At 47.8% G+C, this 27,943-nt stretch overlaps 1 protein-coding gene across 1 annotated transcript in view; it reads right to left on the reverse strand.

Annotated features, from left to right (window-relative positions):
- Nucleotides 1-27,943, reverse strand: part of LOC112830467 (scavenger receptor cysteine-rich domain-containing protein DMBT1-like) — a gene marked incomplete at its 5' end in the record, with an annotated part of 180,515 nt that overhangs the window by 6,350 nt on the left and 146,222 nt on the right. Inside the window, 11 exon segments of the mRNA XM_073890438.1 lie at nt 56-88; nt 1,556-1,867; nt 13,268-13,465; nt 14,041-14,085; nt 15,312-15,626; nt 18,809-18,979; nt 21,336-21,647; nt 22,278-22,495; nt 23,280-23,433; nt 25,496-25,807; nt 26,545-26,762. Coding sequence (XP_073746539.1) covers nt 56-88; nt 1,556-1,867; nt 13,268-13,465; nt 14,041-14,085; nt 15,312-15,626; nt 18,809-18,979; nt 21,336-21,647; nt 22,278-22,495; nt 23,280-23,433; nt 25,496-25,807; nt 26,545-26,762 — 2,288 coding nt within the window.

Below are 27,943 nucleotides of genomic sequence, written 5' to 3' on the forward strand. Positions count from 1 at the left end.
CGAGACAACTGCTCTCTCAGCTCCCCCTTCCCGCAGCCTGGAGGGGCGGGCTTACCCTTGTCCTTGGGTATAGCAGAGGCAGCTGGACCTGGTGAGGGGAGAAGGGTGAGAAGCGAGTGTCAGCTGGGCAGACACACCGGAGGAGGAGGCTCTAGCTGGCAGTAGACAGGCAGCGCGGAGAAATGGGCTCGTTCGGTTTAGCTCTTACAGCTGGAATACAATGGCTTGAAAATACTGCAGGGCAATGGGGAGGGAAAGAGGGCCCAGGGCCTCCTGATGGAGCTGTGGGGGGAGGGATTTCTGCATGTATCAAGTAGTGTTGAGAATACTGGTGTCATCAACGCCAAGATTTGTTAGAACAAGGGAAGAGTCAATGCAGACTTTGCAGGTTCTAAACACCGTCGTCTGTATGAATCTGGCTGATGTCCCTTCCCATGCACGTGGCATGCTTGGGATCTCAGGCTGGGACATAGGCAGCCTGTGGCCCTCAAAGGCCTCCCTAGCCCAGAAGCAAGGCAGGACAGTAACCCAGGGCCAGGGCCCAGCCCAGGGAGCATGGCTGGCCACATTCACTCAACCCCTTCAGATGCTCTTGGCCCCAGACCTCTGGTCCTTCTGTCGCTATACCCAATGGAAAGGAACCCCCTTGGTGTATAATCCAAGACTGGAAAATGAATGACGCTTTCTAGTGGGCCTGCTGACAGCAGAAGGGATGGCTGGAACTGTGAACAGACACAGTGAAAGCGAGGATCCTGGAGATAAGAGCCCAAGACCCCAGGCCAACTCTTACTCATAAGGCTCTCTGCGGGACGCTTTGTCTCTGGGGGACTCTGGTGGTTTTTCTACGTACGATCCATTTCTACTTAGAACAAGAGTACCTCCCACGTAAAGATAAAAGCACTGGGAGTGATTCCTTTGTTTACCTGTAAAAAACTAAATATGGAACAGACAAAGAAGCTCGGACTTGTTCACCAGATCTTACAATTCCGTCACTTTTTGAGATTTACCTGGGTAAATTTAAGACAAACATAAGAAAGTACTACTCCACACAGAAGAGGGGCAACCTCTGGAGGTCAGAATGCCAAGATGGGTACCGGGTGGTAACAAAAAGTACTCCAGGAAAGGGATAGGCCAAATCTTGGATGAAAGGAACACAGAGGGAGCCTAGGATATTGTAGGGTTCGGACTCCTGAGGGCTGGGTCAAGGGTGTCTACCTAGGATTGTGCCCTTGATGACCTTGTCAGAAATTGAAAAAGGGTCTTTTGGTCTGACCGATAGCCTCAAGTTCTACGTCCTTAATCACTGCATTATACTGTTCCTTCTTCCTTCGACCTCATAATCTTGTAGCCCTATTTCAGAACAAATATTGCCCTGAATTGGAATTGGACAAAATCGATGAAGAAAACCACAAAGCTGTGCCATGAAAATATTCAGCACAGTGGTTGTGTGGCAAATACGCCCTTGCTATCCTAGCAGAGGGCGCCATGGCCAACGTGCTGTCCCCTGGCCTTAGGAGCGCTGGCAGGGGACAAGGCACGGAGCCTGGGGACACACCTGCACAGATCACGCCCGCGTCCTCCCAGTGCCGGCAGTTGTGCTGGGCCCAGCCCGAGTGGCCGCAGCGGTCCAGTGTGTCCTCGGTGCCCGCGCAGCGCACGTTGTCCAGCAGGATGGGCCCCGAGCCCTGGCCAAAGTGGCAGCGCCCTGGGGCAGCGAGCGCGCGGCCACAGCCCAGCAGGCGGCACACGACGCGGGCATCCCTGATGTCCCAGTGGTCGTCGCACACCGTGCCCCACACGCCCTGGTGGCGGACCTCAACCCGGCCCTCACAGCGGCTGCGCCCGTTGGCCAGGCGCAGGGGCAGGTCTGCAGGAGGACAGAAAGTGAGTCAGGGGACAGCGGTGACAGGCGCGACCGCCGTCCTCCACTGCCCCGCATCTCCGGGTCATGCGTCATTTGCCACGGAAGAAACGACACCACAGTGAGATCCACCATGCCTGGTGGTGCTGCCCTCTCTCTCTGTCTCTCTCTCTCCTTCCTTTCCTCCCCCTCCACCCCCACCGTGGCACTCCCTCTCTCATAAAAAGTCAAACCTGCATTAACCAAAGCCCTCAAAGAACATCGGATATTGTCAGCCTAGTTGCCCAGATACCTAAGAATTTCATCCTTAAACAAAAACACTAAACACCAAAAGAAAACAAAATGGCAAAAAAACTCCAATCTTGGGAGAATTGTTGAGGCACTGGCTTGACTTAGTGAACAAATCCATCCTATAAAATTTCTTTTACTCCTGATGAATAAAAACCAACATCTGAACTGTAAAAAGTGTCTTCTGTGACCTCGCTCTTCCACTTCCAGGTGTTTACTCGGGGTAACTGAGAACAGATGTGCACTGAAAGATTTGTATGTAGCAGAATTCTCCACTGGAGACAAAAACCGGGTAGCACCCTTATGTACCCCCGCAGGAGAGGGGATAAATTGCAGAAGACCCATCCACCGGAATATTAGTAAGCAATAAAAAGGAGCAAAGTACCAATATAAGGAACCATCTGGACAAATCTCAAAAACAATTTGTTAAGCAAAAGAAGTCAGACGCAAAAGAGCACATATCTGATTGCATTTATATGAGATTCTAGAAAAACAAATCTAATCTACAGGGACAGAAAGCAGACCTGTGGTTGCCTGGGGGATTTACTGCGAAAGGACATGAAGGAACTTTTCTGGGTGATGGGAACACTCCATGGCTTGATTGTGCTGGTGGTTGCACAGTTGGCTACATTAGAAAAATCTCATAGATGTGTGCAATTCATTGTATATAATTATACTTCAGGGGATTTAAAAAGTAAAAATTATTTTAAAAATCTGTATTATGTTGGTGGTGCCACACCCATAGATGTGTGTGAAACGATTTGTCTTCATATAAAGTGGTTGCCGGTGACTGTTTCCAACTTCCTGCTCTCTTTGGTCCATAGAAGATGTTTAGTGAATGCTAATAAATACCACTGGCTGTGGTTTCTCTGTGGCTACAGTATCCTGGTTTAGGATAGCTGTTTGCTCCTCATCTAATTTGTTGCTGTGATATTGGACCAAGATAACCATGTTTGTGGGAACTACGAATAAAGGCAAATGTCTTTACGGTGAGGTCCCAGGAGGTGAATGTGGGGCTTCCGACCCACAAAGGTATGTGTGTGTGTGTGTGTGTGGACACACATCTGTGTGCACATATCTACTTATTAGCTCATAAAAGTTTTCTGTAAAGAGAAGCAACTTTGAAGAAAAAATATGGCTTTAATGGTATTAATAATGATTTGATAATTTAAGTGCTTAGAACAAACACAACTTACCAGGTAAAGGGGTCATGTCCTCACCAATTGAAATTGTAACTGTAAAAAGAAAAACTGAGCTTAAAAAAAAAATGCGTATCCTCAAAGTCACATATTTATATTCAAACCTGAAAAAGAACCACACATTTTCTCGAGGTTTAGACACTAGTTGTTTTGTTTGAGTTTCTGCTTAGGTTTAGGTGCAGAAATACTGTCCACTAAGTTTTATTTTCTTATCAAAACGTAGCAAGTGGTGTGTCCTGTTTATTCTCCAAAAAGAAAATAATTCGATAAATGGTCAGAAAAGAAGCCTTATAAATATACAGAATTTTTATAGGAAGAATATAACAGCATCAGATTTTGTAGGAAAAATGTTTATTGAGGTGGCCTATGTGAGTCAGGTCAATATAAACATATTTAAAAACTCTAAGGAATAAAATAATTTGATCAGGACAATTAAATGAAGAAAACCAATCAGATTTCTCAGAAACATTTTTAGATAAGAAGAAGATCATATCTGAGAGCTATAATTCCATGTGAAATATACAGAAGGAAACAAGGTAGGAAAAGTAACAATGGATTTTATGATAGAATACGGTTGTATACATTACTATACAGCTAAGGGTTAGTGTAGCAACAGGCATATGATCTTTACCAGGTGATGATGTCACTTTTGTTGAAATCAGATTTATGGCTGCCAAAAAAAAAAGAGAGAAAAAAATTGTTTCCAGTAAAAAAGAAAGCATTAATATTGCATGTCATTGAAATTTTACCGCTGTACACTACAAGTTTATGAAAATAAGCCTGATCCATAAGTTGCATAGAATAGAATCCACCCTGCTTATTTATCTCGTGGACATCTACATCCAGGAGTAAAATGGCAAATGAATTGGCATTTTGCCAGATAGACGAACAACTCCCATTTGGAGCATCCATGCTATGTCCTATAATTTACATCTCGAATCCCTACAACAGCTGTTCCAGGGAAATATTGTCAGTGTTTTAGAGATAAGGAAGTCGAGACTCAGAGAGCTTGTAAACATGCCTGGGACATCTTCAGCTCTGACCTGGGAGGCCCCAAAGCATACAGCCTTTCTACAGCGCTCTGCCTTTCAGGAGTATAAAATGTGGGTGTTGCCTTCATTCTGCACACTGTGAGGGGAATAAGGATAAGGGGGAAGGAAGGTAATGGGCTAATAATGGCCACCACATCTGCCCTACACTCCACGAGGCAGGAAGTGATTTTGCTGTCATGATTTCATAAAGGAAGTAAAGTGTGTGAGTGCCTCCTGATCTATGTGACAATCAACCCGGTTACCATCAACCAGATCTGCAAAGAAAAGCTCACTTCATGTGATGTCAAGAGCCAGTGAGAATGACAAGAGAAGGGATCTTCTGCCAAAAGTGAGGTCGTGGTGGGGCCAGGGAAAGAAGGAAGGGAGGGAGGGATGGAAGGAGGGAGGGAGGCAAACAATCCTTAAATATAAGTAAGAGGAAGGTTCTAAACTTGGTTTCACTGCTTTTTATACCATTGTGTCTTCAAAGTAACGAGGACTTGAAAAGAAAGGAAAGAAATAAAATATAAGAAAGCAGTAGGTCTCGCTACTGAAGAGCTCAGTATCTGCTCCATCGGATGGAGTCACATAGGCAGGTTCATCAGCAAAGCCTGGGAGCAGGGAGGATGTTGCATGGGAGCTGGGAGACCTAGCTTGCCCTGCCCTGTGACTGTTGTGGACTGAATTATGTCCCCTCAAAGTTCACATGTCAAAGCCCTAACCCCCAGCGTGGATGTATTTGGAGATGGGGTCTCTGAGGAAGTAATCATGCTCAAGTGAGGTCATAAGGGGGGGCCCCCATCTGATGGCACTAGTGTCCTTATAAGAAGACATACCAGAGTGCCTCTCCCCACCCTCCTTCAGAGAGCATTCACCGAGGAAAGCACTCAGTGAGAAGGTGGCCATCTTCAACCCAAGAGAAGACCCTCGCTAGACGCCAACCCTGCTGGCACTGTGGAAAATAAATTTCTGTTGTTTAAGCCACATGGTTTGGGATATTTAGTTATGGCTGCCTGAGTTAAGACAGTGGCCTCATTTTCCTCCAAAACGAAGGTAGTGGTTCAGCATTTTCCTCCTCGAATGTGGCCCATGACCAGCAACATGGGCATCTCCCGGGAGCCTGTGAGAAATGCAGAATCCAGCCTCCACCTGGAGCCACGAAATCCGAAACTGCATTTTAACAAGTTCTCCAGGCCGACCGCTTGTACATTAACGTTTGAGAATCGCTGCTGTGGGTCGTCTCTAAGGTATCGTCCAGGGTTGACGCTTCAGCCCTGCTCATCCTGTCCTCTCATCTGCCTCCACCGTGTTCGGAATCATAACCACCGTTGGCTCCAGGGGCCTGGAACCAACCAGACCTCCCTCTCCTCTCTCCTGACCTCTCTTGGGGAGATAGGAAGTGTTTTCTCTGGGTGTGTCCGCTCCTGCTGGGCTGCGGTTTCTCAGTCACTCACCAGGGGGCACCGCAAAGAGCAGAGTGCGTACCTGGTGAAGGCGCCTCTTCTCCTGGAGTGGGGGTTGTAGCTGCGAACAAAGAAGAATCAAACTCAAATATCAGTGAAAAGACAAGGGAATGTTTTGGGTTGAACGACAGTGTGGTAGAAGATGGAATTGCAAATGGGTAGAACCAACACTATCACAATCGAGTTCTCTTGCATTTGGGTGTGCAGGATGGATCAAAGCATCACCTGTAACATAACACAGACCACCAAGCGAGTGGACGTGTGGAGCCCCTGCCCTTGCCTCCCATGGGCACATCTGATTAAGACCAGCGCAACAAGCAGGGGGTGTTTCCTAGCGGAGGGACCACTCCTGTGACTATGGATGCATGAAGAGAACATGAAGCTTCATTTCTGTGAAAAGGACGCTGGGACTTCTGTTTCCATCAGGGCTTCTGCGACAGACAAAATATTCAGTACCTATGTTCATTTGCCCAAAGAAAGAGGGAGAGTTGATCATATTTAACTTAAGAAATGTGACAGGCAGAGAACATTACCAGGGGGTGTGTCTCCTTCTGCTGAAGTTGAAGATGTATCTGTTTAGGGACAGAGAAATAGGGCACTTAAAAATGGGAGAAAGGACACTTCAGTGTGTCTTTTCATTCAGTCTACTTTGTGGTCAACATGGTCATCACGTGGGCTCATTTTCTAAATAGAACATGGCAAGTGAGAAGCTGGTCTCATTGATTTAAACCACACTACAAGAGAGCATTTACCGGAGGGAGAGGTCACTTCTGCTGAGGTTGAAGCGCTATCTGTAGAAAAAGAGAAGAAAAGACCTAAATACCAACAGAGAGAAGAGGACTCCTGGGGTCTGTTCTTACTGAGGCTGTGCTGGGGATAAGCTTTCCATAGAACAGCCTAGTCTGATGAATGGAACTCCAAGAAGAGGCACTTAATGGGGCAGGAGACAGTGTCTTACCTGGTGTGGAGGTCACAGCGGTTGCTACTGAAGCTGCAGGTGAACAAAAATAACAAGGCTGCAATAAGACACCCATATCAGGCTTACGTGTTCGTAAGATACAGGAGACGTAAAGGTGGCCGTCCTAGATCAGTATGACTGGCCTGTCTTGTCTTCTTGCTTTCCAGACAGGGCCTATGGCAGGGCATCCCTAGATCCTCCATTGCCTCTAGGCCACCCCTCCACTCCTTGGGTCTCCATTCCTCTTGCCCACCCTTTACTTCTCCCCTTGGAGAAGGAGGACATTACCTACTCAGAGGGCAACAACCATTGGTCCAAGTTTCTCCCAATATGGGCTAGTCTCACAAAGATTCTGTAATTGGAAGGATTCCTTTGCCTGGTCCTCTCTCCTCTCCTCAAATGGTTGGAAGACAGTGACAGAGGAAAGGGCGAGCTCTATAGACTGGAGCTTTCTCTAGGTGGGCTGTCCTAAGACCCAGACTGCGGGTAAGGAGGGGGTGGCAGGTCCATTTGCCTCTTGTACTAAGAGTTGCCCTCCAACCAAAACTTCTCGGTAATAAAGGCCATATTTTGGTATTGACTCTGGTGTTTTATTTCATTGCTTTAGCACTGAAGAGTAGGGAAGAGCACCCTCTTTATTGTCCTCCTCATAAATAAACCTCTAACACTCTATTTGTAAAACTGTTCACCCCAAAGTCACATCAGGAACTCCTCAGATAATTGCAGCCAGCATCACTCAAGATTATCGTTCAAGACTAAAGTTACTTGTTAACTGTGGTTGACCCTGTATCCCTCAATACCTTGGCACAGAGCCTGGCACATGATCATCCTTGCCGAATGCTGGGTGAATGTCTGAGGAGGATCAATCAAAGCCATGGCTTGACTCCCTGCCATCTTGCCAACACCCACGCTGTGGTTGGTCTCCAGGAGAAACTCCCACCATGGGCAGTTGACGATAGACCACCAGTCAGTCCAGTGAGTGACTTATTTTTGAGTTTGGGAATTGGCTGAACTATTTTCCCTTGGCCCATGCATTTAGCTTGGCTGCCCAGAATTCATTCACCATCAGGGGGTACAGAGGTGGCCTATGTGAGTCAGGTCAGTATAAACATATTTAACAACTCTAAAGAATAAAATAACTTGATCAGGACATAAGCAATTGCATAATGAGCTCCCTGGAATATCAAATAAGATAATTTATAGCAAGTAAGATGGATAGAGCCCACAACACCATAAAAATTACCTGTTGAGGTGGTTACAGTAATACTAAAAGATTCTGGAAATGAGGAAAGGCAATTGGTCAAAACCTCCTAAATGGCAAAAATACTTGTGTTATAGTTAACTCATTTTCTTCTCTCCATCCCTGGAGCATAGAAATCAAAGACTTCATTTATTTAATCAACAGATTTTGATCCATCAATCTCCTCTATGGCAGACACTGTGCTAGATGCTGGAGTCAAACAATAAAGAAAGCGAGACAGGGCTCCTGTTCTGTCAAAGTGCAGCTGTGACCAGCGCTATGAAGGAGAGATATGTGATGCTCTGAGAACCTATCACAGGTGATCTCACCTGGCCAGTGAGTTCCCCTCTCTGTCTTCCCGAGAGGCACCACCACCACCTTGTGCCTGGCACAGGGTCTGGCCCAGGCTAGGCACTCCCCTCAAAGACTGTGACAACCTGACACTCCTTCCCTCCGCGCCCCCCTCCCAAAAGCTGTCTTGGCTTTGGCCCTGGTGACATGGCGCAGGCAGTCTTGTTGACCCATCTGCCTACATTTGCAGAGGGCAGAGGGCATTACCAGGTGAAGAAGTCACTTCTGCTGAAGTAGAAATTATGCCTAAATAGGAAACACAAACAGGAAAACCAGTCAATCGATGAGAAAGTTTTTGTGCATTTTCTAGTTCTACACAATTCTGCCTTTCCTAAGATCTCTTCTACCTGATTTTGTTGTTGGAAAAATTCAAGTGTGAGGACTAGTCATTTCCCAACCTCCTGAATAAAAGTTAAGGCACCCAAAGCAAAACATGAAGCATTATAAATAAAAACTTTCCTGAAATGGAGCACGTTTCCCTGCCCTGTCCTTTTATTTATTTATTTTTTTTAAAGATTTTGTTTATTTATTCGACAGAGAGAGAGAGACAGCGAGAGAGGGAACACAAGCAGGGGGAGTGGGAGAGGGAGAAGCAGGCTTCCCGCCGAGCAGGGAGCCTGATGCGGGGCTGCCCTGTCTTTTTAAACAGAAGACATAGTCCACCCTGCTTGATTCAGGCTCATGTGGAAGAAACCACTGTGGCTCAGAGCTGTCATACAGGGGTACCTCAGAGGATGTCGAGGTTAGTGGGCATTTTGGGTCCATATCGGAATATTTAGAAAGTCTGGTGACATTTACTTGGTTTCTGAACACTTCCCTGGCTATCAGATGATCTGTTAGCATTTCCTGCAGTTGCCACTGTGGCTGTCATATGAGCAGCTCTTCTCCTTCCCCAGTTTGTTGTCTTTCATAATATACAGCCAGTGGGGAGACCAGATAGCCAGTTGTTACTCGTGTGTAAGAAGTAAAAACAACAGGCTCTGTGGATACTTTCATGTAAGCTTGAATGTTGGGACCCAAACTTGGCTGTGTAAAGGCACTTGGTGTCTATTTCTGGATTCGAGTCTATTTTCCAAGGGATTGATGCAGCCAAGCGACCCCTGGACCAAGAGTACAAGTGTCCCACCTAGGTAGAACTTCAACACAGCAATACCCCCTAAAGACAGGAAGAGGGCAAATCAGCAGAAAAGTTGTTACCAGTTCCAAGGACCAAATCTGTGGCTGCAGTGGAGTCAGGAACTGTCAACACAGGCACAATTCAAGGAAATTTTAATTAAATACCATCCTTGTCCATCAAGTTCATTGGTAAATAATTTTTTTTTTAAATCACCCTGTTTACAAATTCTGCCCAAATTGTGTTCATATTTGATTATGCTCTGTTCCTCTTTGATTTTCCTATTCTCTGTATCATTGAGCTAAGGGAAATAAATAATGAGGAAAGTGGTATTTTGGTTTGGGACCCAAGAGACCTGGGTCCTAGTCTCTGCTCTTTGTGTAACCAAGTATATGACTTTGGACAAGTCCCTTTGCATCTCTCAGCTTCCTCTGAAGTATCTGAAGGGCTAATCCATGGGCTAGCAGCATCTGCATCACCTTGTTAGAAATGCAAACCCTCAGGACCTACCCCAGAACTACCGAATCAGAGTCTGCATTTCAAAAGATCTCCAGGTGGGGCACCTAGGTAGCTCAGTCTATTAAACCTTTGACTCTTGGTTTCGGTTCAGGTCATGATCTCAGCGTCGTGAGATCCAGCCGTGAGTCGGGCTCTGCCCACTCAGTGGGGAGTCTGCTTGAGATTCTCTCTCCCTCTCCCTCTGCCCCTCCCACTCATGCTGTCTGCTCTCTCTCTCTTCCTCTAAAATAAATAAATAAATAACTAAATCTTAAAAAAAAAAGATCCCCAAGTGGTTTATTTGAACATTGACGTTTGGGAGGCACCAAGCATCCAAATGGAGATGCCTCTAGCCCCAGAAATAATTGGCGCAGACCAGGAAGAAACCAGACAGCACTGCCCATGTAAAGCGTCCCTTTTCTGCTCAACCCCAGACAATTGGTGCCTTGACAAAATTCATGCTAGCACTTCCTATCCTCTGGGTTCTCCAAAAGAGCTTGAAATCTGGACTTCTATATCAAATCGCTCATTTGTAAAATGTGGTATTAAAAGAAAATTAAACATTGCACAGGCAAAACTCTATTGTCTGAATCAAAACCTCTCCCTGTGTCAAAACTGGCCCAATGGGCTGCCTGTTTGTGATTTTAGGTCTGAACAGTCTCTAAGGTATCTTCCAAATCTTGAAAAAAATGTTATATGGTGATGGTGCCATACTGAACTTGACCTTGCCCGAGAGAGCTAGCAGCTGATTCTCACAAATCCAACCACGAAGAGACAAATTGATTTCATTGTCCGATTTTCTTAGAGGTCAGTTTCTCCCAAGCCTGGCAGAGGGCTCTGAGATTTTGGAAATATGGACCAAGAACTACTTTCATGAGTGTTTACTGTCGGAGAAAACTTGACTTGAATTGATTTGTTTTGAGATGGTATTTCTCCAACTTACTTAGCCACATATTGATCAACTCAAGCCCTAGGATGGTCCCCAAAGTCCTCAAGAGGGAAGTTTACAAAAAGACACATGTGTCATGTGGCTTAAATCAGAGCCAGGTTGGACTCAGCAGATGTTAGCGCACATGTCCCTTAGTGGTGTGACTACCAAGCTCCTGTCACCCTGTGCTTGCACTGGTGTGTGCCACCTAATCTCCAGGACAAGCTTCCTTATCCTGTTCTACAGATGAAGAAAGGAGGCTCTGGTAGGTAAGGGAACTTGCCCACTGTCATGCAATTGGTTAAGGCTAGAGCCAGAACATAAGCCAAGATTCTTGGGCTCCAAATTCTGTGATGCTGCATTTCTACTCAAAAAGTTTCAGTGGTCAAAGAAATTTGAGAAACACTGGGTCAAGCCAAGTGTTAAAAAAGATCCTTTACCACAGGTCTTGTCCAAGACTTTAATGGGCTAACAGACGACGAATCTTTAAGACAAGGTATTGGTATTTCCCCAACTTATTTAGTCATGTAAATTAGATCTAAAAATTTGTATTTGACTGGGTTGATGTACTGTGTTGTGAAACACACATGGGAGATGTGGTACTCTATTATTTTCTGAAAATGCAGATTACAGGGGTAACTTTGCCCATGATGCCCAAAGTCCTGTGCTGTTAAAAAAATGAACTCATTGAATTCCCAAATATGTGAATCTGAAGGAGGCTCATGTCACTATAACTTGATCTCAGAGACCTGCAGGTACACCAAGGGCCAAGGGTGCACACTGGGCAAATGATGTCCTCCGTACCGAAGGGATGTAAGCCCTATCTGCCCAAGTTACTAAGCATCCAATGAATATGCAAGCACCTTATATTAGTTTGATATGAGCTTGATATTTAGTTTCTAGTGATGTATAAACTTTAACCCTAACCATATGCAAGACGATCCGGCCACCTATGATTTATATAAAACAAGAATGAAAATAAAATTACCAGGTGAAGTGGTCATTTCTGTGGCTGATGCTGAAATTGTAAAACAAAAACAAAACCAAAATAAGAGAAAATCCAAACAAAAATCCCACCCATGAACAGAAAATTTAGAAGATACCTTTTTACTTAAAACATTTATGCCCCAGATGTACTAAAATTAGACACAAAAATGACTTCTGAAATGTGGAATTACAAGTAAGAAAGGCCTCTTGGATGAGATTGAACTGGAGCTAGGGCTTCGTGAAGGTGGAGGTGAGAATCATCATTGGTTGTGAGGACAGTATAATCTCCCCGCGTGAGTCAGAAAGGTTGTTTCTCTGATGCTGTGCAGGGCAAATATTTCCTAGGGTTGCAAAGTATAGAAACCTTTCTAATTCTGACCTTAGGTTTCCAACACTGATTGCTCATTTTCACCAACCTAACAACTAGTTTATACCATAGCACCAAGGTCTGACTACGAAAGGAGAGTGACTCCTCATCATAATCAAGCATATTATGACTCCTGATTCAATGTTACTTTTGTGAATGACCTACTGTGGTTCAAATGCACAAATGATCCTGACCCCTCGCCCTGGTAAAGAACCCCGATGAGGGCTGGATTGTCATCTGCTGTGCTTACTTCTATGTCTCCATGTAGAGTTGTGCCTGGCGCAGGGAAAGAGCTCAAGAACTGTTAAATGAATGGATGCATTCACTGAATCCTATCATTCTTGTCTTTGCTCTATAAAATTAAGATAAGCCGGGCAGTGGGTATTTTCATTTCATCTGACTTGCTTTTGTAATCCTACTTGTTTGGCAGCCCGAGATAACGTGTATGTGGGCTGAATTAAAAAAAGGAGAAAGGGAAACCATCTCAAACCACTGAGGCCCCAAGGAAATAGTACTGATGGTTTCACAAAGGGTCCAGATGAGAGGGACTGGGTTTTGTTCATGGAACTCTCCAAAGCAGCACCAGAAAGGCGGTTTTAAGGCTCAAAACATAATTTTAAGCCAAAGACTAGGAAGAGCAATTACGCCAGTGGGTGGATATGAGGGAATCTGGTAAATTCTTGAAGAGGGCAGAGACTGAGGGCTCTAAAGTGAACTCGTGGGTGTAGGTTCAAGCATTGGGTAGGTCAGCAAATAAAGAAGGGCTAAGAAGGAGCCGGAGGCTTCGAACAGACAGTAAGCAGGTGTTTGGAGGACCCCGAGGGGACCTGAGCTTCCTCACATTCATTTCCAGGTCCCCCTCGCCTACCCCCAGAGCCATGGCTCTGGCAACGTCAGGAGAAAGTCAAAAGAGTGAGTCCTTGAGCCAATGACCCCGGCATCCTCATGGCGGCCACAGTTGTGGATAGGCAAGCCCAGGTGCCTAGCAGGGCATCATTGCCCCGGCACTGCACGCTGTCCAGGAGGAAGCTCCCCACACCCTCCCCAAAGCGGCCATTCCCTAGGGCTCTGATGCCCTCCCTGCAGTCCAGCTGCCGGCACACAATGTGGGCCACACTGGTGGCCCAGAGGTCATCCCACACGGTCCCCCACCTGCCGTTGTGGTATACCTTCGCGCCAGCTTGATGACGGGCAAGTCTGGGGAAGACTCGGGGTTGCTACCGGAACAGGATTAGCTCTTCTGGCAAGTAATTCCTAATAGGACTTTTCTGCAGTTTTTACCATAGCCAGCCCTGAAGTCCAGTACTCTACCATCTCTCACTTCCTCTTTCCAAGCCCCATAGGGAAAAGTTAAATTAGTGCTTACAAATGTAGTGACTGGTTTTTCCAGGCTAGCTCTGATTTCAGATACTTCATTCCTTCATTCCTTATCTTTGCATTTGGAATAGGATAATTGCAAAGGTAAGGATAGATACTGATTTTAGAACTGGGCCATTAAATTGCTAAGCAACAGCATGGAAATGGGTCAAATTCAACCTGGCATTATTTTCTTTAGGCCAAACTCGTACACTGGCCCAGATTCACAGTTGGATAAATTTTAGAAGCAGAGAGCAGACCAGGAGCCAGCCCTGCTTGCAACCTCATCTTCCGGCCCAAATAACCCTCGGGCACTGACATTCCTGGCTGCAGCCTCAGGGAATCCACTAGAAAGAATCAATAGCTAGCAAGCCCTGAAAGAAGCAGTAAAAAGGTTACCGACTGTAGGATCTGTTACTGTTGGTTCTGGGACAGCTTCCGTAGCTGAAAGAGATAACCCAAGGCCCTCACGTTAGAGCAGGTGCACATTTGCAACACGCTCGCAGACACACCGGCTGAGTGGTGTGTGAACCCACATCTGTGCCAGTGTGCTGGTTCAGGACGGCCTGGCAGAGGCAACTGTATTTCTAAGACCAACTTTCCCCCAGCTGGTGAGACCCTGGCTTATGAACACTAATTGGAAACATCTATCTGAGCTCTTCCAGGGAGGAGCCATTGATAGCCACTCAGACCTGAAGCTACAAAATAGGTCAGATGAGCATCTGATGCCATTTTGATTCAGAGTCTCATTGAGAGATACCAGGACTTGTTTGTAGCACCAAAGGCTCACTCTATGGATTTATAAAACTACCCAACGGGGTGCCTGGGTGGCTCAGTCAGTTGGGCGTCTGCCTTCGGCTCAGGTCATGATCCCAGGGTCCTGGGATCGAGTCCCGCGCTGGGCTCCCTGCTCGGGGGGGAGTCGGCTTCTCCCTCTTCCCCTCCCCCTTGCTTGTGCACGCACTCTCTCTCTCAAATAAAAGTAAAAACAAAACTACCAAAACAACAGGGTGGGATAGAGCTATCCTCACCTCATCTGCATCTTTACCCATCTGGGGCCCTTGTCTCCCGGAACCCTCTGAGGAGAGGGTGGCTCTGGGCCGTGGGGTGGGGGGGTCACAGATGTTTGTTGCATACATCAACTACTAGCAAAAGGTAACCAAGCAGGGTTTTTAAATGTTCATTCAGCTTTTTTGAACGGTTGCATAAAACTGTCCCTAATGGCAAGAAAATCCCCACTTGGGCAATCAGCGAATCAGGAGAGCATTCATATGTAGCTCTCTCTGAGAAATACCTTCATGAGAAATTTGTGGGATTGACACACATCGGAAAATCATTCCTGGAAATTAAAAACCGTCCCGAGCAGGGGCACAACTTCCTGTTCTCCGGGCACGTTTTTGCTCTTCGTTTCTCTGCTCTTCTTAGGAGCAGGGGAAGAGGCTGTGATATCAGGCACACCTGAGGCTAGTGTGACCAGTGTCCTGAGTTAGCTGAATCTGAGTGGGTTCCCGGGACAGGGAACTTCCAGCGCTACAACTGGGAAAATTCCAGGCAAACGGGACCAGCTGTTTTCATGACCTGGAAGCCCAAGGCTTTCAGGGTTGGCCTGCCTGGCAGGTCCGGCTCTGTTGCTTGGGGAGGGAACCCGGGCTCGGGGAGAGTTCAGGTACCTGAGCAGACGGCCCCGGCATCCTCGTGGTGTCCACAGTTATGGACCGACAGGCCAAGGTGGTGGCATTGCCCCAGGCTGGTCTCGTTGCCCGCGCAGCGCACGCTGTCCAGGAAGATGGGGCCCGAGCCGCCACCAAACAGACTGCCCCTTGGGGCCGCCAGGGCCAGTCCGCAGCTCAGCTGCCGGCACACCACCTGCGCGGCGGGCAGGCCCCAGAGGTGGTCACACACCGCCCCCCAGGTGCCGTCGTAGAGGATCTCCACGCGGCCCTCGCACCTGCTCCTCCCGGCCGCCAGCCGCACCACGGGCAGATCTGCAGGAGCCAAGGGCAGAGAGGCTTGAGAAGGTTCCCACGACTCTCCAGCATTTCCAGCTAGAGAAGTCTACCCCAGCCTGCTGCCCGCTGCCCGCGCTCCGGGCAGCCTGTGTCCACCGGCAAGTGATAGCTGCAAAGGAGACCATAGGACTGCTTTTGGTTTCTGAAATTTAGCGCAAACTCTACAGCGTTTTACCCGCACCGGGGCCGTTTCTTTATGGGAATCCGGGCCATGTGGTGACTTTGTAGAAAACACACTTGAAAACAACTTTTCTGCTTTCTTCCCTGTCTGGGGTGTCATTTTGTCTTTCTCCAAAAATTCAAAGCCATTCAGCAGAATGCTTGAAGTTCAGACTTTACATTTCTTATCCAAGTCTCTTGAAGAATGTCATGGAGTTCTCAGAACAAAATTAATTTCATCTTACTTGAATTTAAAAAGGATGAAGTATTTATTGGAGGATGAGGGAGAAGGTTGGGGCTGGGAAAGCGAGCAGAGAGGAAGAGGGGGTGTCGCTCCTACAAGAAGGTAAGGTGCCGACTGAGTGAAATTTGCCCTTGAACCAAAAGCAGATGAGGTTGGTTCTCAGATTCTGAGCCCCAGAGATTGGGCTGGTTCATGGGGTCCCCTTAGAGAAGGGCCCCCAAGAGCACTGTGTGGGCCAGGGCCTTCCTACGGGCCTTTTGTGATGCCACTGAGGATGGGTGGGTGGCTGGCTGTCCTTGAAAAGGTCCCCGTGCGGGCACAACCCACCATCTCACCAGCTTGCCTCTGATGAGCACAGCTTTTATTCCCTACAGCACCAGGGCCAGGAAAATTACGTTGGCTACATTTCTGTCGGCCCCAAATGCCAGCCTAGGAAAAGAAGTTATAAAATGTAAGAATGGAAAAGATACCTATTGGATGGAAAACAGGTGGCTGTTCCCCAGGAGCCGAAGAAACTGTACATGTGAAAAAGAAAACAGTCATCATAAGGACATTCCAAATCAACAGCGCAATTGCATAATCTTCTCAATACCATCTGCCTCACTTGCATGAGTTTGCCTTTAAACAACCCCATCCAATCTCTAATCGAATAGTTAGCATTTAAAATGTGATGGTGTACATATTATTCTGGTGAAGAGTAAGACAATAAAAGAAAGGAAGTGGATGTTGGGTTTGTGAAGGTATGGCCCCATCAGCCCAGAGAGCTTCTCAGAACCACCGAGTTCAGCTTCAGCATCCAGGGGCCCAGGTGGGGTTGCAGGTACAGTCTGGAAATGTCTGCCACCATGCCTGCCTGCCCCCAGAGCCTCCTGTCTTCTCTGGCCTGCCACCACCTCTGTGACACCAGCCACCACTTCGGGTCAGGAGCCAGGGTCTCAGTCCTGCTGACTCGCCGATCTCCTATACGGAAAGGATGACTTCAAACCTGCTAACACCCCGAACGGCTTTTTCCCTGGGGGCAGAGTAGAGCTCCATGGGTATGGGAAACAGCTCCGGGCCTCCACCTTCCGGGAAAGGTCTGGAGTTAAGAGCATTGTCAGGGAAAGTGAAGGGTGCTGAGGGAGACCCGGTGTGCGGGCCCCAGCACTAGATGGCTCGTCACCAATCAGCAGATAAAATGGAGGTGAACTCACAGATCCCTGGATGCCCACTAGCTGCAGAATCTGCTGAGATAAAGGAAAACACGAGGGTGGTTGTGTTTGTTTTTTTTTTTTTAAGATTTTATTTATTTATTTGACAGAGAGCAAGCACAAGCAGGGGGAGCGGCAGAGGCAGAGGGAGAAGCAGGCTTCCCGCGGAGGGGGGAGCCCCATGCAGGACTCGATCCCAGGACCCCGGGATCATGACCTGAGCCGAAGGCAGACGCTTAACCGACTGAGCCACCCAGGCGCCCTGAGGGTGGTTTAATAATAGAAACAGAGTGGGGCACCTGCGGGTGCAGCCTGATAAGCGTCTAACTTTGGTTTCGGCTCAGGTCATGATCTCAGGGTCGTAGGATTGAGCCCCGCAACAGGCTTCGTGCTGACGGTGGAGTCTGCTTGAGATTCTTTCTCCCTCTGCCCCCTCCCAAATAAATAAATAAATAAATAAATAAATAAATAAATAAAGTAATTAAATCTTTAAAAAAATAATAGAAATGAGGGTGGTTGATGGTTCGAAGATCATTGTCTCAATTTAAACTCGACTCAGCAAGCCCGTATAAACAGTTGTTCTTATGCCTCTAGGACTGTCCCACCTGGATTTTTACAGCCTGGCCCAAACCTCTGAGACAGTGATTCTGAAAGAATTTGCCTTAGGAACTAAAATACCACCACCAACAAAATAGTTAACGTGTTGTTCATTTATACTGTGTCATATGCTTGACTAAGGGTTCATGTGGGATGTGTCATTTCATCCTCCGGACAACTTTGTAAGTACCATTACTGATTATTTTCTATTTTTTTTTAAAGATTTTATTTATTTATTTGACAGAGAGAGACACAGCGAGAGAGGGAACACAAGCAGGGGGAGTGGGAGAGGGAGAAGCAGGCTTCCTGCTGAGCAGGGAGCCCGATGCGGGGCTCGATCCCAGGACCCTGGGATCATGACCGGAGTCGAAGGCAGACGCTTAATGACTGAGCCACCCAGTCGCCCCACCATTACTGATTATTTTCTAGACCTTTAGAGTCACTCAAGTTGAATGGGGTCCTCCCATATCTTAAGCCAGCAGGCAACTTTTCCAGAATGAGAATGGAGATCTGTCCTGGACATGGGGAAGCTTTAAGTGTGGAGACGCTGCTTACAGGGTTTGTTGGATTTTTCCTGAGAAGCTAACATGCACATACCACTTCGGTGTGTGTGTGTGTGTGTGTGTATGTGTGTGTGTGTGTGTGTGTGTAATATTCTCTGTGCCCTTGCACACATTGGTCAACTGACAACAGTGTAGCTTCCATCAATGTTGTTCTCAGGCTCAGGTGCCACCACATATATGTGGATGCTCCTGGGAGCATACAGGGTGGTCTATTCCTGGCCGCCCCTCATGTTCAAAGGGCAGGGTTGCAGAAGGGAACAGAAACCGGGTACGCTCAGAACACAGCCAAGGACAGCTCATGGTGGGAGTTGGGGGGGAGAAGATTTGGGGTGAGCGGGCCACCCTCAGCCCTCCAGACCAGTCCCCAGAAGCCATTCGTGCATCTCATAGCTTCTTGCTGCTCACCTTCCAACCGCAGATTTTCCAGGCGAGCCCAGGCATCCTGAGCCCTGCCCCCAACAGCAGCCCCTGTGTGCCCACCTGAGGCTGCGGAGGAGTGTTTGCAGCGGGGACACTTCCTCCCACAGCAGTCATGCTGCAGCGTTTCTGAGCTAAAACTCGAGTCAGGGAAGGCAGCTGAGGGGAGAGGAACGGCTTACCTGCTGATGTGGGCACCTCTGTCGGCTTCGGGAAATATGCTAAGGACAGAGTGAAACACAAAAGAACAGGATACAACATCTTAAGCGTCAAACATATTTAACTCTCAGTTAACTGTTGGTGGGCCCTCTGCCTTGTGGGTTATGTATAGTTTCTGATTCTAGATCGATTCCCTTCCTCGGTCCTTGCTTGGCGGGGGTGCTCCTCGCATCGCCCAGCTAGCTGGTGCATGCCCCGGGAGGACGCAACTGATGCACATTCCAGAAAATCAGAGCATGGTGGTTGATAGATTGTTTTTAAGCAGATAGATTTTAAAGAAAGTATTCTTTGGGCATCCCTGTTGTTTGGTATAACCTACTTTGGTGCTTCCTTTGAGGGTCTGGGGTCATTCCTTTTTTTCTAACTCCCCTGCATATTGTATTTACTCTTACAGACTCTGCCACAAACAGGCCGCTGACCTAATTTAAAATGTGACAACTATTGAGCCGGTCACAGAATCGGGGAAAGACCAAGTTACATGTTCAGCTTCTTCATTCCTTGTAATTGTGTCAGGTAGAAAGTAGTACAAACAGAGATGAATCCTTGCAGTGCTTGGAAGGAGCTGGCTGCCTCTAAATCATGTGCCCCACACGGCAGGCACTGCTCTACCCCCTCTACACAGAGAGAGCACTGAGTCGCAGCATGGCTTTAGGAGGCAAATGCTATCACCCTCCTCCTCCTCCTTATCTATAGGAGGAGGTTCAGAGATTTATTCGGGATCCCACAGTTCCTAACTGATGAAGCCAGGATGACAGATCCAGGGCATTTGGCCCCCAAACCACTGCCCTCCTTCCCAGAGTGACTTTGCCAAGATAAGTTACAGTTACTCAATAGAGAATAATCGAAATTACCTGAAGCTGGGTAACTCATAGCAGCTGATGGTGTGGAGTAAGGCAGAGAGGCTAGGAGAGACGTAGATCAAAAGGTGATCATATGTCATGTCCTTTCTTTCTTCCCAAACCCGAGAGGTTGATCTGCTTATTTGAAACAGAAAGGTCCCTGTCTTGTTCTGGGGAGAAATTGCACCCAATCTGGGCATGTGAGAATGGCGCCGAGTTGCCATGATTACAACCACTAGGTGTCCTGGGTCGCTGGGTTCATTTTTGTCCAGTTGCTGGACATCGGCATTGTCCCCCCCACCCCAAACTGGCCACAGTAATGGTTGCCTTCTGTAGAGTGCCTATCTTTCCAGTTGGTTTGGTTTTGTACTTCTTCCTGGGTGTGTGGATCTTGCCTCCCAGAGCAAGTGTCAGCTTGCAAAGTGCAGAACTATGTTTGTGTCAAGGACACACACTGGCAGCGTCAGCACCTGGAGGAAGCTGAAGGGCCAGGGTGAAGGTGAACTCTGTCCCCATCGCCTCCCACCCACCTCGGGTGGCTCTGTCCAGGGTTCTGGTTCCACACCTCCCTGCTCCTTCGGGCCCCAGCCACGTCCTCAGATGTCATATTCAGCACGTGGCTTCCACTTCTGCTTTCCTTCAACACTGACTCTGTCCTTTGACTTCTATCTTATCCTCTCAGAAGCTTCTAGTACCCCCACCCCTGCTTGCTCTTCCATCCTCTGGTCATTTTTTGGCCAGGTCTAGCTGATAAACAACTTTGCCTCTTCCCAGCCAAACCCAGAAGGATGCAGAGAAATGGGGGCTTTTGAATTCATTTGCAGAAACGCATCTGGGATAAAACTGAGGAATAACAGCCCTGGGCTGGAGCCTGGGTTCCCAGCTCTGTGACTTTAAGAGCCATCTCTGTGTCACCTGGGCAACAAGAGGGATGAACCAAAGAGATGTTTCCCAGAGGCATGGCTCATCGTTGGTGGGACGTGAGATAATTTGAGATGGTGCCTCTTCTATTTTAAGAGTTACGTATTTATAAAGCATTACAATTTAAAATTTTAAATTGAGTTACATTCTGATTAAGGATATTTTCAGATATGCATGGGCACGAATTGTTCAGATTAGACAGTTCATTGTTTAATTTTTTAACATTTTAACATTGCTTTATTGCCACTGTGTCTAGTGGTATGTATTGTCTATCTTTGGTAAGTGATCCTGGCTGTCCATGTATGGTGGGGATATAGAACTTCCTTGTAAAATGATTTCATGAAAATGAAAGAAGAAGAGTCCACGTAAAAGAAAGTATCGGGGAAAGTAGAGTGTGGGTGGTAGGTGGGTGGAAACCCTGCAGGAGCATCCGGATGGCTGAAGCTGGGGAAATGGTGACATTAGGGTCCCCCCCTGCTCTGAGTACTGTTGGGAATGCCATTTCGCCCACTCGCTTGGGTCGGAATCAGACCCACCTGAGCAGATGACGCCAGCATCTTCATGGTGGCCACAGTTGTGAGAGAACCAGCCACCGTGCAGGCACTGCCACAGCCTGGCTTCCGTCCCCACACACTCCATGTCGTCCAGGGCAATGGGGCCCAGGCCTCGGTGGAAATGCGCCCTGCCGGGGGCCGACACGGCCTTGCCACACGACAGCTGCCCGCACACCACCTGGGCGTCACGCAGGTCCCAGCTGTCATCACACACTGTCCCCCAGGTGCCGTTGTAGTGCAGCTCCACGCGGCCCTCGCACGGGTGGCTGCCACCAGCCAGCCTGAGGGCCACATCTGGGGAAGGCAGACACGGCCGGGTCACGCTCTGGGCGCTGCCGCTTTGCCCCTGCCTTCGAGGAAGGGCCTGGGCCTCTCCTGGGAGTTGACCAGCTTTCGAGGGCTCTCCTCCGACGTGCGGAGGGAGCCACTGAGGGAGGGTAAAAGTCGGCCGTAAAGGGTACTTTGGGTTCCATCTCTCACATCTGTGTGATTTTCTGAGGGGTCTTTTTCAAAGCTTTTCCCCAGACAGGATTGTCTATTTGGCAGAGGCAAAAGGAGGCCCCAGAAAGCCCGGTGTGGGGTGGGCAGCACCAGGCATGCTGACCCTGGTTGTGGCCGGTCTTGGTGGGCAACATCTTGAAGCAGGTGTAAAGAGACTACACGCGTGTGTTGAACGAAACAGGCTCAGAGGCAGCACCAGGCGAGACCCTTCCTTGGTGCCGTGTGATGAGCTTTAGTATCGGAAGATGTGCATGTTGCTCCGCGGCCCACAAGTGGGTGTTCAGCCATTTCCCCCAATCAGATCTCGGGGGTAAACGAGGGAGGGGGGCACCCCTGCCCATCCCTGGTGCCCGGTCAGAGTCGGCCACCCACCTCGCTTTCATCACCAGGCAGGGCCAGAACCAAAACGACCAAAGGACCTACCGGTATTGTTCTCGTCTTGCACAACAGACTCATAGGATGCATAAAAGCCCATGTTGGTGAGGATAGCATCGCTGTGGAAGACCACCATCAGGCGATTTGAGGAGGAGGTGAATATTGGGATTGTACCAGAACAGAACCTTCCCAGAGAAAAAGACTCGTTTTGCGGGCCGTCAAAGACTTCGATGAAGTCGTACGGACACCCGTAGAAGTTTTCCATCCTGTGAAGTAACGATATCACTCAGACTCCGTCTGCTGGGACTTTTCCTTCATTAAGCACTGCACAGATGGGTTCAGGAAGGGAGGGTTCTGGAAGAGCCACCTGAACCCTACATCTTTTCACACAGATTGGAGGTAAATATGACCCTGCTAACAGGCAGTATGTGACTTCCTGTTTATAAAAACCTTCCAATTTGTAAAGTTTCCATGTAATTGCATTTCCTGGACATGCATTATAAGCACAGAGAACAGAATTTAAGTGGTATGGACAGGTTTTTGGTGAAAAGTAAAATTTTCTCCCACCACAGACCAGTCCCTCTGGCTTCACTCTACTTCTTAGAAGCAGCTCCTATAAACAGTTTCCTTTTGTTTCCTTCTAGGCATCTGGCACAGATGTCAGCTGCTGCCCTGTTGTCCAAGACTTTCCTGCAGACCATTCCATGGCCATACCCCTAGGTGTGTGATGGATCCTCTACTGATGGGCAATTACACTGTTTCCAATCTAGTGCTCCTACAAGAAGGCTGCCATGATTATCCTCAGTGCATGAGACTTTGTCAGTAGACTCATCTTCTGGAACTAGAACTGCTACATTAAAAGACTTGTGCCTTTAAAATTTTGATCAGTGTTACCCAACGGGCCTCCAAGGCCTTCCTCACTTTGGAGAATTAACTATGGAAGGTGGCTTTTATTTCTTTGTTTCTTTGTTTGTTTATTGGTGGGGGTAGGGGCAGTGGGTAGGATAACTGTGTTTATAAAACTGAGCAAAGTGGGAGATAGTTACTCACCTCACCACTTCAAATGTGAGCTTGACACGAGCCCTGGCGTCCACGTGTATGTCCCAGGTACACACCACATTTACAGGGTATTTTTTAGGATACCAAGGGCTGGAGAAGGAGCCCGAATTATTTGTGAGCAAACCGCCACAGGGGGAGTTTTCATCTGCAAGAAAGGGTGAAGAAACCCCATCAGAAGGGGGCGCTGACCCGTGCTGGTGTTTTCTGAAGGGTTAGAAGGCATGGGGAGCAGGAATGAGGGGAGTTTGCTCCAGGGCTGCTTTGCCTGATAACAAAAAAGTTGGCTTTGGGGACCCCTCTGAGTTTTTGACGCTGTTCTCTGTCAGATAAGAGCGTTACACCTGTCCTGTCGAGCTTACAGGGCTTCGTGAGAAGAAATGACCATGCCATACAGTTGACAGGGCTTTCTGGACCCAGATGCATAGACAGGGCTGAGCACGTGTTTTCACGGAAAGATACAAGGACAAAGCAAGCCTAAGCGTCCTTTCTCAGGACACGTCACCGGCCGGTTGTGTTGGAAGATCCCTCGTATTATACACAAATCCCAGCTGAAGTCAGCACCAACGTCCCGTAAAGCATCCGTTTTATGGCTGAAATATTGGATTTGGTGTGGAATTTAAGTTAAAGTCTCCTCTGTGCTGCAGCTTCTTACGTGTAAGCAGAAGAGAGCATCATCTAGCTGCTGGAAGCGCTAACACTGAAGATAAGGCAAATCTAAAACCACGAGAAGGGTTTAAGTAAAGCTGACGCACCTGTAGCAGGGCTGTCACCAGTGGGGTCTGTGAAAATATGCAGAGGAAAAAACGATACTGTGAGCAAGGACTTTTATCCACATACTCTTCTAAAACACTCAAAAGTACTGACACTCAAAGCTGTGACTTCTCTGGACAGAGATGACTGGCCCTTTAAGAGTTGGGACGCCTGCATACTAAATGTGCGGATAGGAGTGCTTTGATAGAGCTTGCTGAGGGCTGACCTGCGGTTCCCATTTCCTTGCTTTCCACAGCATCTGTGGCATGATCATCCCTGCAAGCAGCTAGCCCTCTATCACGGCAGGTGCCAACTCATGGCAACACTGGGGCCCAGACACGACTGGGTTCATCGCTGGTGAACCTGAACGCTACCCGCCCCCCACCCCGCCCTCTCCCCACCCTCTGCAGACCCCCAGCCCCACCAATATGTCAACACTAATGGGCTGTGTCGCTCTGGTTCTTCAGCAACAGAAGGTTTATGCTGCCAACTATGCCCCGATTACAGGATTAACGAGTAGCCAGGACCAGAGATAATCACTCCGAGGCCTGGCAGCCACTGAAATGTACTGAAGAGCAACAGTACCTGTTGGTCCTACTTTCGGACTGCCATCAACACCTACTCAAAGAGCAAAAGAAAGAATGAGTAAGACAGTCACGTGACTCACAAAAGAAAATCTTTTTTTTTTTTTTTTTTTAAGGAGCAAACACATTTTTTGTGGGTAGTTGGGAGTGTAGTAGCAAAACCTATCAATGCTGGTTAAAGATTGGCAGCCTACGTCAGGGCCCATTGGGTGTGGGGCCACAATCTGCTTTTCAGCCCCATGATATTTCATCTAATTGCTGGAAATAGTAAAATTGAAAGCAAATAAAAATATGGTATTTATTTACTTTTGCTCAGTTATGGGCCTGGAGGAGCTTTAGTAACTGAGCCAAGCTCAGTCTTTCATACAGTACCTTGGGGGTGATACCGAGCAGAGTATGGGCCAGTGTGTGATCTTGGATATGCTTTTGTTGCCTTATCAATAAGATGAGAATGTAAGAGTTTCTTTTATTAAAGACTGTGAAGGTCAAATGAGAGTGTGAATGCACTGGTTTCAGCATGGAGCCTGGCACATGCTAAGCCCTCTTGGGACACCAGCTACTACTCCTACTCAGGGGAGAGTGGACCGTCACCAACACCGTGGCATGTCTACCCAGGAATGGGATGTCTGATTATACAAACCCTCCATCTAATTATCACAACTTTTAAGTGGGTGGGGGGGAACCTTGAACATTTTACAGACACAATAATTTAAGGGAAGGAAAACCAACTCTTAAACAAACTGACTTAAAAAGTTGGCTTGAAGCCCCGGATTCCTTTCTGAGTATTACCTGCTGGCATTGACTTCTCCCTCCCCAGAGGCTGCTGATAGGCAAGACTCTCTATGAGGTGTGCCGTGCCCCGTGGGGGCTCACCTGAGCAGATGGCACTGGCATCCTCGTGGTGCCCGCAGTTGTGGGAGAACCAGCCGTTGTGCATGCATTGCCACACCTTGGCTTCGTTCCCTTTGCACTGAACATCATCCAGCATGATGTGGCCAGTGCCTCCATCAAAGTAGCTCTGAGCTGGGGCTGACAAGGCCTCGCCACAGCCAAGCTGCTGGCACACCACCCTGGCGTCTGTCATGTCCCAGCTGTCATCACACAGAGTGCCCCAGGTGCCGTTGTAGAAGACCTCCACCCGGCCCTCACACCTGTGACTGCCGTTCACCAGTCTCAGCGATGCACCTGTGGGACAGGAAGACAGAGGTTTCTGAGCCGTGGCGCTGTCTCCAAAACTCTAGGACCTTCTGCAGTTACAGAATGCCCAGCACCTGGGCACATTTTTTTCCACGTTAGGCCATCGGGCTCTAGGTAGGGTGGCCTTATGTCCTGATTTGCTTAGGATAATACTGATTTACAACTGTTGAAGATCAAGTAATGCCTCTTGATTATTTTAGAGTCCCCTTTAAACCCTCAGAAGTATCCTGAATAGAGAATAAATTGCATGGTCACCCAAGCATAATCCACTGAGAGCTCTAGAATGTTCCCCATGTCCTGCTGCAGAATATAAGAGGTCCGTTCTGGATGGTTTTTGTATGGAATTCAGCTGGAGTCAGGTGGGATGGTAGTTGTAGTTTGAGGTAGGTTTGTTGCAGAAGGATTTGCCCTACTGCATCTTCCCTTTCTTTGGAAAAGGGAGACCCTCATTCAGGTCCTCCATCTACACGCACAGTCAATGCAAGGTATGTGATTCAGCCATCTGTTTCTTTAGCCAGGATATTTTGATGGTAGAAAATGACAGCAGGTGGCAGAGCAGGGTGAGGGGTCAGCTGGGGGCTGTTAGTGTCAGAGTGGACGTCACTCAGGATGTCATTAATGATGGTGGACTCTGCAGGTCAGATTTAGAAAGCACCTCCTCTCATAAAGGGAAATGACACAAATTAGATCTAACTTCCCTCCCAGGTACATATCAGGATACCCACCATTCTCCCTTCCATCTTGCCGAATGGCATTGTACAGAGCGTAAAACCCTGTGTTGGTGATCACGGCATCACTTCTGAACACCACAGTCATGATGTTTAAAGAGGAGAGGAACGTGAGCTCTGTCCCAGCACAAAATCTGCCCATGGAGAGTGAGGCAACTTGCTGTCCATCGAACACTTCAATAAAGTCATAAGGGCACTCATAGATGTCCTCTAATCTGAGGAGGTAAAGGCACAGTAAATCTCCCCAAGGAAATCTGCAGAAATGCCTTAAATAAAATCATCATTTGCCTCGAATCCAGCCAGAAACTGCAATCATCGCTGTTGACTCCTTCCAATCACACGTCCTGCTCATGGACTTGACCCCTTACATATTGCTTGAATTTGCCCTTCTGTCCTTCCCTCCGGGCACTGGCCCAGGTCAGTCAGCCTTTCTCTGTGCCTCACCTGCTCTATTTCAGCGGCCCCCTTCTGGTATCTTGGCTTTTGGTCTTTCCCACCATCTTCCTCTCTACCCTGAGTGTATCTGGAATGTCCCCTGACTCTTCATTCAAACTCTGCTACTCCCTGGGGTGGGGGCAGGCATCCATTAGGGTCTCACTGAGTAAAACACTCAATGGGATCTGGAGCAGGGAGAAATGGTGCCTTCTGTCAAAACTCCCAGGGCCTGCTGTGTAGGACTCTTCCCTCCCATGCCCCAAACTGCCTGGTTCCAACCTGGGTGATCAGACAAGCTGTCCCTGACCATCCTACCAAACGCTGTCCTCACCCCCCTCTGTTCTCTATCCTATTACCATATGTGTATAAATATTTTTCTTCATAGCACATTTCAACTTATCACTAATGAAAAATATCCATTGAGTTACCGGCTTACTCAAGTACTATTTGCCTCTCCATCTAGAATGTAAACTCCACGAGGACAGAGATCTGTCTGTCTTGTTTGGCACTAGAAGTCTGTTCCCAGACCAGGGCCTGCACAGAAAGTGGGCTCAATAAATATACTTTAAAGAATATCAACATTATTGGGGCTGTGGGAATGCAAGCTGATGCAGCCACTCTGGAAAACAGTACGGAGTTTCCTCAAAAAGTTGAAAATAGAGCTACCCTACTTCCCAGCAATGGCACTACTGGGTATTTACCCCAAAGATACAAATGTAGTGATCCAAAGGGACACATGCACCCCGATGTTTATAGTAGCAATAGCCAAACTATGGAAAGAGCCTCGATGTCCATCAACAGATGAATGGATAAAGAAGATGTGGTATGTATATACAATGGACTATTACGCAGCCATCAAAAAATGAAATCTTGTCATTTGCAACAACGTGGATGGAACTAGCGGGTATTATGCTAAGCAAAATAAGTCAATCAAAGAAAGATAAGTATCATATGATCTCAC

The sequence above is a fragment of the Callorhinus ursinus genome, unplaced genomic scaffold (genome assembly GCF_003265705.2).
Source record: "Callorhinus ursinus isolate GAN/ISIS: 27379988/994484 unplaced genomic scaffold, GSC_fseal_2.0 scaffold155, whole genome shotgun sequence".
Lineage (NCBI taxonomy): Eukaryota > Metazoa > Chordata > Mammalia > Carnivora > Otariidae > Callorhinus > Callorhinus ursinus.